The sequence below is a fragment of the Alnus glutinosa genome, chromosome 6 (genome assembly GCF_958979055.1).
Source record: "Alnus glutinosa chromosome 6, dhAlnGlut1.1, whole genome shotgun sequence".
NCBI classification, from domain to species: domain Eukaryota; kingdom Viridiplantae; phylum Streptophyta; class Magnoliopsida; order Fagales; family Betulaceae; genus Alnus; species Alnus glutinosa.
Window position 1 is genome coordinate 635,316 of NC_084891.1, and position 11,262 is coordinate 646,577.

An 11,262-nucleotide genomic window follows, 5' to 3' on the forward strand; every position below is an offset into this window, starting at 1 on the left:
GAAGTTAGCGTGCATGTGAACATCACCAGGACGTACGTTCACGCACGTGGCTGGCTCTTTATAGTCTATAGAGGGACCATATATATGTGTGTTTGAAAGTAAATATTGAAGGATACCATGCATAATGCTAATTTCGTATTTAACGATTAATAACTGCTGGTCTCTACCAATCGTAACTCTAACGTACGTACAAGTGGGGCCTCCCTTACCCTCACTAATCCCTACGCGATTAGGATCTCCAGTAATTTGTATTTGTCCAACAATTGATCTAAGAGACTCGAATATGTACGTGACTCACTTGTACGTCCAAATGGGTAAGTGGTTAGTCTAAAATTTATTTAATTAAGCTGTGCGTCTCATGTGATCAGAACTCTCACGATTATTGTTTAAATTGCTAACAATTTGAAAAATAAATTTCTAAAAATCTTAATTCATCCATACCTTATCACAGTGTAAAAGCTACTTTAAAGTATAAATGTTGCACCTTATCTTAATCCAGTCCGAAAAGGCATGTCTCAAATGAATTCGGATCCAGTACTCCTGTTCAAATGAAATGCTTCTCAAATATAAAAACCATGCAACTCTTCTCCTGTTCAAATTCAGGTTTGTCTCAAACGCACTGCGGGTGCATGTCAAAAAATAACTTTAGCCATTTCTAGAAAGAAACAACTTTAGTCTTTAAAGCACACATTCGTACTAAAATGGAAAAAGCAAAAGAAAAAAATTATATAGACCACTCTCTTTGGAAGAGGAAGAAAAGCCGCAGTGATCAGTGCTTTCCGTGGGCATGACGTAAATATGGACAAATCCCATCAAAGGTTCTCCATATTCAAGCGAGGCTGATCCTAACCTTTGTTAGAAGATTTTATTTTATAATTAAAAAGGCATACGGGTTTAACCTAATTACCTAGGGACATTAGTGAGATTCATAATAGTTTACACTAATTAGGTATATATATGAAGATTTTCATTGTGACATTCGAATATGTGCCCTAATGTACTGGACAACGTACTTTGAGAATTTTTATGGGACTACTAAGCCACCACCCTAGATGGTACGTTTCTTTTTGTGTCAAAATATTCTGTCTAATAGTTGCATTTCTTTTTTGCTAAATTTACTATTAACAAAATCATATGACTCATTTTAATTTGTAGATGATCCTAACGGAAAGTAAATGGAATTAGTTTCTTAAAACAATTGAACACCATATGCGATATATGATTCGTCTTTAGAAAAATTGAAAACCATGAGGGTGTTAAATAGAACCGAGTCAAACTAAGGATTTTTGTCACTGATATCAAAATTGATACGGCACTTAAAAGAAAGATGATTTTTTTTATATCTCTTGTACATCTCTCATATATCTCTTTTCTAAATTAACCACTAGATATTTTGTAAGACGACCCACAATAATCTACATGTGGCTCCTACAGATCTAATATCATGGTTAATTTGGAAAAGACATGTATGGAAAATGTATAAATTAAAGATGTACATATAACATGTCTCCATTGAAAATTATGGTCGCTAATAACACGCTATCTTTATCATGCGGATTTTCTTTATTTATGACAAATCAATTGTACTACAAAGAAAAAGGGCCGGGAGAGGAATCCTCAATTTGAATCTTAAACAAAACATTTTGTAAAGGAAACTAGTTGGTGGTTTTAACATACAAATTTATTACCTTATTAGGATTAAGAATGCCTCATTTAACATTTTTTTTTTTTCCTTGAAACATGGGATTTTTTATGTAGCTGCATGCATGCCCCTAAAAGGAAGACTATCTTATCATTGTATATTAAATTTGTAACGTCCATTTCTCATTAATTACATGCCTTAAAAACTTAAAACTAGACAGTACTATATATAATTCCGAACAGAGGAGGTAAGCAATTACTACAAGCTAGCAAATAACTCTCTAGCCTACAATAATCATATCCCTAAGAAGACGATGGAGAAGATTTCTTTCAAGATGGCTTTCTTGTTCGTCTTATTGGCTACAACATGTTAATTAGTTTCTATTTCTCTTCGATCATGTATATATAGATCGATGCACTTAGGATTAATTATTTATTTGATGTTTTACTATAATAATATGATGTACAACTGACATATATATGCATGACAGGTGTATCATTCTCATGCGTGGCACGAGCTGGTGGACTTAGTTGCGTTAATGATCTTGAATGTATGCGTTTGATTCATATATTGTCCGTATAGAGGCTACTACGTAGATGGATATTGTGTGTGCGGGCGAGTTAAAGGAGCTCAACAACCAGCAACCATTGAAGTTAACCATTAGAGAGAGATATATTTTGTCTCTAAATAAGATATGGAGGGTGATCGAGGAATTAACGTACAAGGACATGGTCCAATATTTTGGATGCATGTATGAGTTTAATTCGCTTCCCCTATTAATAAAAAAGTGATCAACTATTTTTATTTTGTTTGGATGAATTAAAGCTTTATAAACCACCAAAAAGATAATACAACCCTCCCGTAAAAACTGGAACACATCCAAAAAAAGGAGCAAAGGCCTACTACAACAGCAGACCACAATAACTAAACAAGCCTGCAGCAAGCAAACTACAATGCAGTATCACTAACTAACAAACAAACTACAGATCAGACTATCTCAGCTCAAAACAAAATAAACCAACAATACAAGCTACAATAAAGGGTGTAAGTGCCACCTATATACAATACCTAGGTGGCTAGACAGATCCTTAAACCTCCCTTTAGCCAGCAACCTCGATCAAACCTCCCATTTGATAGTAGCCACAATAGTCTCTTCTGACTTAAGAGTAATCTCATGTTGAAGGTCATTTCGATGCCTCCAAATATGGTAGATCACCGCCCCAAAGCATAATCTACTGGTAGCCAACTCGATTACATGGATTTTAAATTTATATATTTTACCACGCGCAATAGTATGAATTAATTGTACTATAGTAAGAGTTATCGAACCACAAGGATTAAAGGGTTGATTTGAGTAATGGGATATTTGAAGGAACGTATTTAACCTAACTTAAAAATAAAAACAAAATTAAAGTTGTAGAATTGAAGCTACAACGAATCAAGAAATTTAAACTAGAAAATGAAATAAACTTAAAAAGAAACTTAGGGTAATGATCGCATCAAATCCTCAACCAATGAAATGCTTAAAGTCTATATGGTTCTTCTTAACATGCATGATATGAGCGCGTAATGGGCGTCAACCATTACGATGACCTCGACATGAAAACACTTTCGTTAAGACGTAAAAATAAAGCACCTAGTTTCACATTTAAACAACTCCACGTAAAAATTAATCTATAATTGAAAAACGTTTACACTACAAAAGGCTTGGGGTGATTAATGCTCCCTAGCTTACTACTATATAAAACATCTTAATAAGGATACATAATACATGAAAACCCTAATTAGGCCACAATGATAAGATATCTAGTTTCACACCGATCTATTCCACATAAAATTTACACTACAATTGAAAAACGTTTTAAACTAACAAAGGTGTGAAACGACCCGTGTTTCCTAGCATACCCTATAAGATAACTCTAATAGGTAAACATATATCATGTCAAATTAGAACCATTGCAAAAGATATCGTTCTATTTCAAGAACATTGGTTTTACTCAAGAATCCAAGAAAACTCATAGACAAGCAAATCCATTTTTCATGAATAATTAGATTGGAATATTGATAATAAAACATTTTAGCATGAGTTTTGATATCCTCTAGTCTTATACAATCATCAAACATTTATCAAGAAAATTTCAATAACGTCAAGAACACTTCATGGTTTTGGAAGAGATTTGATCAAAACCCTAAGAAATGGTTTAGCTAGACATGAAGTAAACTAATCTAAGCATGAAATTAAAGGAAAACAGTAAAGGAACAATAAGAAAATGAATCAAAAACTACTATATTAAACTAAGGAAATTCGGATTACAAAGAAAATAAAAATCAAGAACAAAACCTAATCTAAACTTGAAATTTAAATAAGAAATACAAAGGAATTGGGCTCTCTAGATTTCGGCCCAGAAAACGTGCATCAAAGAAAATGAAAAGCACTAAAATTAATTAAGATACACCTGAGAAAATCGAACCCCCCCAAAAGATGCATAAAAATAAACCTAAATCCTAATCTCATATTTATAGAGATTTAATTTACAAACGGGGACATCAGAGATCAATTTTTGGCCGCACAAGATAGTGTCGACATCCTTTTTGAACTGCTCAAATTGGATTAATTTCATCTACACAAAATATGTCGACATCCGAAGATTTTCTTGTAAAATATCCAGGTTCAATCGATCGACTTTGTGGCTGTATAAATAATCGATCGATCGATTTACCTTGGCCGATTTTTCATCTTTTCAGGATCAACTTTGAACTCTAGAAATGACCAAAGTGCTATTGATGTATTTTCAGGTCTAATTCAAATGTTTTGAATTAGATTTCAACTAAGACCTTAAAATAAGATATAACACAAAACTACAACAAAATGTTGTATATACAACATAAACTAGGTCTAACAAATGCAAATTAAGGGGTCTTGAATCGAATAATTGAAGACTTATCATCTACCCAAACAAGCCTTCAAGTTTTTTGCCTACAACATAGAGCTACCCCAATCCACAACATCATCCCAAAACAAAGGAAGATATATAAATGAACAACCAACTATCAATTCCCTCCAAATTCTCTTGCTGAAATTGCAGCTAAAGAACAAGTGTTCTCTAGACTCCATATCCCCATGGCAGAACAAACAGTTAGGATCGCCCATATAACCCAACAAACTTAAGGCAATTTAAATATAAGTTTGCGTTCACAATAAAAAATTACTTTGGTGTGCCCCCCCCCCCCCTTTAAATATAGTCATTGCTATACGACAAGATTCTTTTTTATCTTTGAATTGGTTAATATGTTTGAGTTTATGGCTCATAATTAACTAAAGTTTTTACGCATCACAAATCTATTGCAAACTTGAACTTACAAATCTCATTTTCAATTCACATGTTTAAAATTGATATTTTTAAATCGCACGTTTACCTTTTGAAAATAAAAACCAAAACGGCCCTTAGTTTCCTTGCATTAGCAAAGGGCCTTCAAATAAATCTCAAATGCCCATTTTCGCTGAAGCAATCATCAGCTAGGCGAAATACATAATCACTAATGACTTACCTGTATTGATTTTCATTAAGACCCATCCGTTTCGAGACAATTTACTTGTTACCAAGGCCAATAAAATTATTTAAAAAAGGGTTAATATCTTTTTGTTCCCTGTGATTTTAAATTTTTATTTTTTTATCTCATGTGTTTCATTTTATTTTTAGTACTTGAGTTTTGAAAATTTTATTTTTCGGTATTTGAGTTTCAATTCGTATTACAGATAGTACCTCAATTTTGAAAAAAGACTGAATTGATACATCGGTTAAGTTTTTTGTCCAAAAACTAATGGCCCGCCACTGAGATTGACACGTGACACTATATAAAAAAAAAATTAAAAATTTTCAAAAATTAATATAAAAAATATATTTGGGCCCCACCCTCATCTGAGGGGGTGTTGTACCCATGTAGTAAATCTAACGTTTCCCTTAATGAAATTTCCTCTGTAGCTTAATTAATTGTCACTTTCCCTTCTCGATCTAACTCTTTCTAAACCTTCAAATTATTCTCTGTTTGAGTGATTAAATTATTCTATGTTCAATCGATTTGGATGTAACAAATTTTTCATTTATAAATTTTTCTTTCGGTCTGTCACAAACTTACAATCTATCATGTCCATGTACATCAGCGCCTTATTTTTATTTTTTTTTTGCCTTTATTATGACTACAAACAGCAAACGGCTGCCATTGCTTGCTGCATACTTGGCATGCAACTGATTTTATATTCACGTTGGGATCACTTTATCTTCCAAAAGAGGAAAAAGATGAGTTTCAAGTGATCGTTGGACTCATTTAGTAAAAGATGTACGTCTCTTATCTCTATCTTCCAAAATAAGAAAAAGTTAACGCAGTTACGCAGTGCTGCTATTCTTTGTAAGTTCATTTCCTTCGATCATACGTTATCGGCCAACTCGTGGCACCAAACCTCACACGTACGTATATCGATCTGTCCCGAATAATATCCCAGAAAATGTGTTTTTTCTTCTTTTAAACTGGATTAATTGAAAGTTGAAACTGGCTTTATTAACATTCTCGTAAAATGGAATCCGGGGCTTATATCCGGCCTGTATTTTTTATATATAACTAGCGTCATCGATCATCTAAACTTTTTATTAATTTTATTTTAAAAAAAATCGACATAAAAGGTTTCTTATAAGGAACGTTTTGGCTCCTTGGTAGAAAAGGTTTGATTGCCAAAATTAGCAACCCTTCACTTTGAAAAGTGGGGAAGATAATTGCCGGCCTAGCCTTCATCATGGCGCCAAGAGAAAAAAGAGTTAGCGTGCATGCATGTGAACATCATCTGGCCGTACGTGTGTGTGCATATGTGTCTGTGTGTGTCTTTAAAAGTAAATATCAAAGGATAGCATAATGCTAATTTAGCATTTAACGAGTAATAACTGCTGGTCTCTACAATCGTAACTCTAACAAGTGGGGCCTCCCTTACGTACACTCACTAATAATCCCTAGCCTGCATGATTAGAATCTCTAGTAATTTGTATTTTTGCAACAATAATAAAAGATTCATACGAGACTTAAATGTTCAAATTGATAAATAATTAGTCTAAAATTCATTTAAGAGGTGAATCTCGATCACGTGAGAACTTTCATAATTACTGCTTAAATTGCTAACAATTTAAAGAGTAAATTGCTAAAATTTTTAATTTGTCTATACTCCTTATTAGATATGTAATAGGCTTACTTAAGGCAGAAATAATTATTACAGTGTAAAAGTTACTTTAAAGTATATATAAATATTGCACCTTATATTAATCCAGTCCGAAAAAGCTCAAACGAATTCGAATACTCTCTGTTCAAATGAAATTCTTTTCAAATATAAGAAAGAATCAAATGAAATTCTTCTCAAATTCAGGTTTGTCTCAAACGCATGCGGGTGCATATCAAAAAATAACTTTAGCCATTTCTAGAAGAAACCACTTTAGTCTTTAAAGCGCACATTCGTACTAAAATGGAAAAAGCAACAGAAAAAATTATATAGTCCACGTACGTACTAGCTCTCTTTAATTGGAAGAGGATCAGAAGAAAAGCCTCAGTGAGTGCTTTCCGTGGGCATGACGTAAATACGGACAAATCCCATCAAAGCTTCTCCATATTCAAGGCGCGCTGATCATCCTAACCTTTGCTGGAAGAATTTTTTTTTTTTTTTTTTTTTTTAATTAAAAAGGCATATATGAAGATTCATAGTTCCTTATGGACATTAGTAAGATTCATATATAGTAGTTTCTACTAATCAGGTATATATAAAGATTTTTATTGTGAGATTCGAGTGTGTGCCTAGGGACAGAACTAGAGACGCCGGTTACGGGCCATGTCTCCCTAAAAAAAAAAAAAAAAAAAAAAAAAAAAGGTAAAAAATATTATAAGGTAAAAAAAATTAGTTTATTGGCTCCTACCAACAAATTTTTCAGCCCTTGGCTCCTGCCCATAAAAGCTTCTGGCTCCGTCTCTGTATGTACCCTAATGTACCTGACAACTTTGAGAATTTTTATGGGACCACTGAACCATTACCCTAGATGATTTCTTTTTGTATATATCAAAATATTCGGTCTAATAGTTGGGTTTCTTTTTTCTAAAATTATTAACAAAATCATATATATGACTCATTTTTGTAGATGATCCTAACGGCAAGTAAATGGAATTAGTTGATTAAGACAATTGAATACCATATGCGATATATGATTAGTCTTAGAAAAATTGAAAACCAAGAGGGTGTCAAATAGAACTATGTCAAACCAAAGATTTTCGTTGCTGATGTCAAAATTAAAAGGGAAATGATTTTTTTACATTTTTTTGTACATCTCTTTTCTAAATTAACTATTGGATCTTTTAAACCTACAAGAACCAACATGTGGATCCAACAAACCCAATAGTTGATTTAGAAAAAATATATATGAGAGATGTACAAAAGATGTACATGTAACATGTCTCCACTTAAAATTGTCGTTGCTGATAACACACCAACTTTATCACGCAGATTCTCTTACTGGGAAATGCTACACATCCCAAAATTTTTCATTAAAATTTGGTTCCCAAATGATGTGTCACAATCTCGACACATCATTTGAGAACCAAATTTTTGAAAAAAATTTAAAAAGTCTAGCATTTCTCTTTCTTTATTTATGACAAATCAATTGTAATACAGAGAAAAAGGGAGAGGAATCCTTAATTTGAATCTTAAACAAAACATTTTATAAAGGAAACTGATTGATGGTTTTAACATACAAATTTATCAATTTCCTTTACAAATTTTTTTTGTTTAAGATTCAAATTGAGGATATATTCATCTCACTCATCTTCTAATTTGTATGGCAATTAATTGATTCCTCATAAATAAAGAAAATCCGCATAAAAAAAATGTAATTCAATTCCGATGATCGAGATGGCAAAATGTAATTCAATTCCGATGATCGAGATGGCTCTGTTTGAATCACGAGACAATCATCCATTATCATAGTGTTATGTGTACATGTGAAGCCCATTGCTAGGGGTTACCTAAGTTGGAGTAGATTTAAGCAAATGACTTTACAAAGGCATTTGCTTTGTTCTATTTTGGGAGAATATATATATATATATATATATATGAGTAATGCTACATGTCATACCCATGTCTCTTTTGTGTCCCTCTAAAAATGAGGTGGCTTTTAAAATCACCATTGAGCTTGTGATTGATCAAAATTGAATTTTGATCACATGGTAATTTTAAAAGCCACTTCATTTTTAGAGGGACACAAGAGGGACATGAGTATGACGTTTAGAATTACTCATATATATATATATATATATATATATATATGTTGAGTGAGATTATAACACCACTGCAGCCACAGGTCCACAGGAACGCGCGTCGCACGTACGTACAAAAATTCTAACCCACTGATCATTTTCTCCTTCCTTTCATCCTGTCAATCTCTTCCACTTTCGTTGCTGTTCCAGATTTCAATTCAAGCTCGCCCCTTTATCTACGAGTTTATCCATGCACACAGCAACGCCATTCAAGTTTATCCTGTTTTGCGTGCGACTGCATGTGTCTGCCTTGATCAGTACTGTAGTTAATTTGAACTCTCCTTCAATCTAGCTAGAATCCCTCCAATTATCTCCCCTAAGCTTTCTCTCTCTCAATCGTGTACGTGGAAAATTACGTACGTAGTGTTTTCTCTCCCTCAACAACCATCACGTACAACCGCTCCAAAGTCTAGCATCTTTTAGAATCCCCCCATGGCCAAGTATCTTACGTTGAATCTTGCTTTGATTTTTTTGTCTTTTTCAATCAATGTGTCTTTGGTAAGTGGGAATATTGGTATCAACTGGGGCACTCAAGCAAGCCACCGGTTGCCTCCGAAGACTGTAGTAAGGTTGCTCGAGGACAATGAGATTAAAAAGGTCAAGCTTTTCGATGCCGATTATGGGGCATTGAAAGCTCTTGGTAACTCCGGGATTGAGGTCATGGTGGGGATTCCTAATGACATGCTTCAATCTCTTGCCAGCAGCGCCAAGGTTGCTGAGAAATGGGTTGCCAAAAACGTCTCCAAACATGTGGCAAAAAATAACGTCTACATCAAGTGAGCTTCCATTGTTTTTTTTTTTTTTTTTTGACTTTGTTAATTATAATGATACTTATGCAAACATATAAGAATTCGATCTCACATTCCTTTAATGTTATCTACAGGTATGTTGCTGTTGGAAATGAGCCATTTTCAGAAGCATACCAAGGCAGCTTCCTCGATGCAATCTTGCCGGCTCTACAAAATGTCCAGTTGGCACTAACAAAGGCTGGAATCAGCGACAAAATAAAGGTAACAGTCCCCATGAGTGCTGATATATATCAGAGCTCAACTGGCCTTCCTTCTGGGGGTGACTTCCGCACTGACATCTACGACCAAATGCTTGGCATTGTCAAGTTCTTGACTGCCCATTCAGCCCCATTTACTCTAAACATCCAACCATTCATAAGCCTTTACACTGACCCACACTTCCCTTTGGAGTATGCTTTCTTTGATGCTAATGCAACACCTCTAAATGATGGTGGAGCATTGTACCATAATTTATTTGACGCAAGTTTTGATACTCTCCTGTGGGCTTTGCGGAAGAATGGGTACGAAAATATTCGAGTCACGGTTGGGGAGATTGGATGGCCAAGTGATGGAGATCGGAATGGTATTTTGTTGTATGCTCAGCGGTTCAACCAGGGCTTCATATCACGTGTGACAGGTAGTACTGGAACACCAATGAGACCTGCGCAACCGATTGAAGCATACATGTTTAGCTTGTTCGATGAGGATGCCAAGAGCATTGAGCCAGGCAAGTTCGAACGTCACTGGGGGCTTTTCACATATGATGGCTTACCTAAATACGAGCTGAACCTTGGCACCACAAAGTATGGATCCTTGGTTCGGGCACGAGATGTGCATTACTTGGAGCGGAAGTGGTGCATCTTGAAGCCATCTACTAAACTTAATGAGCCAAACGTTGGTACAAGCGTGAGCTATGCCTGTGAGCACGCTGATTGCTCAAGTCTTGGATATGGGACGTCTTGCGGAGATTTGGATGCTCGGGCCACCATATCATATGCCTTCAACCAATTTTACCAAACAAGTAATCAACTGGAAGCAGCTTGCACGTTTAACAGAACTTCCATGATTACAAAATGGGACCCATCTGTGGGTAATTGCCGATTTGAGATAATGCTTGATCCTTATTATGGAGGTGCCGAAACAACACATGGGTCTCTCCGAAGGCCAGTGGCTCCTCATGTGGTTTCTGCCCTTCTATTTTTATTAATTATTATCTGAACTTTGGCCTTCTTCTCTTAATTAGCTAGCTGTTTTGTGGGTTATTCCAACTGGTTTCCAAGGCTGGCGATAGAACTTCTTGTAAACACCGTCATTGTCAAATGCTTTATTACATAAAATATATATATATATATATATATATATATATATATATATATATATATATATATATATATATATATATATATATATATATATATATATAGTTTATCACTTTTTTATTAATAGGGGAAGCAAATTAAACTCATACATCAATAATTAATATTGGACCATGTC

The 11,262-nt window shown here is 34.4% G+C and overlaps 1 protein-coding gene across 1 annotated transcript; it reads left to right on the forward strand.

The window, feature by feature from the left end:
• The first annotated feature begins 9,412 nt into the window (after window positions 1–9,412).
• LOC133870536 (glucan endo-1,3-beta-glucosidase 6-like) lies at window positions 9,413–10,986 on the forward strand. The gene is made up of 2 exons (XM_062307701.1): window positions 9,413–9,756; window positions 9,864–10,986. The coding sequence occupies exons 1-2, from the start codon at window positions 9,413–9,415 to the stop codon at window positions 10,984–10,986; spliced, it is 1,467 nt and encodes a 488-aa protein (XP_062163685.1).
• Window positions 10,987–11,262: the final 276 nt, after the last annotated feature.

What these genes read in the sequence shown, in the direction of transcription:
- LOC133870536 (XM_062307701.1), top strand. Translation starts at nt 9,413, where the DNA reads ATGGCCAAGTATCTTACGTTGAATCTTGCTTTGATTTTTTTGTCTTTT. An exon ending in AAAAATAACGTCTACATCAA is followed by an intron (nt 9,757 to 9,863) that starts GTGAGCTTCCAT and finishes TGTTATCTACAG; the next exon opens with GTATGTTGCTGTTGGAAATG.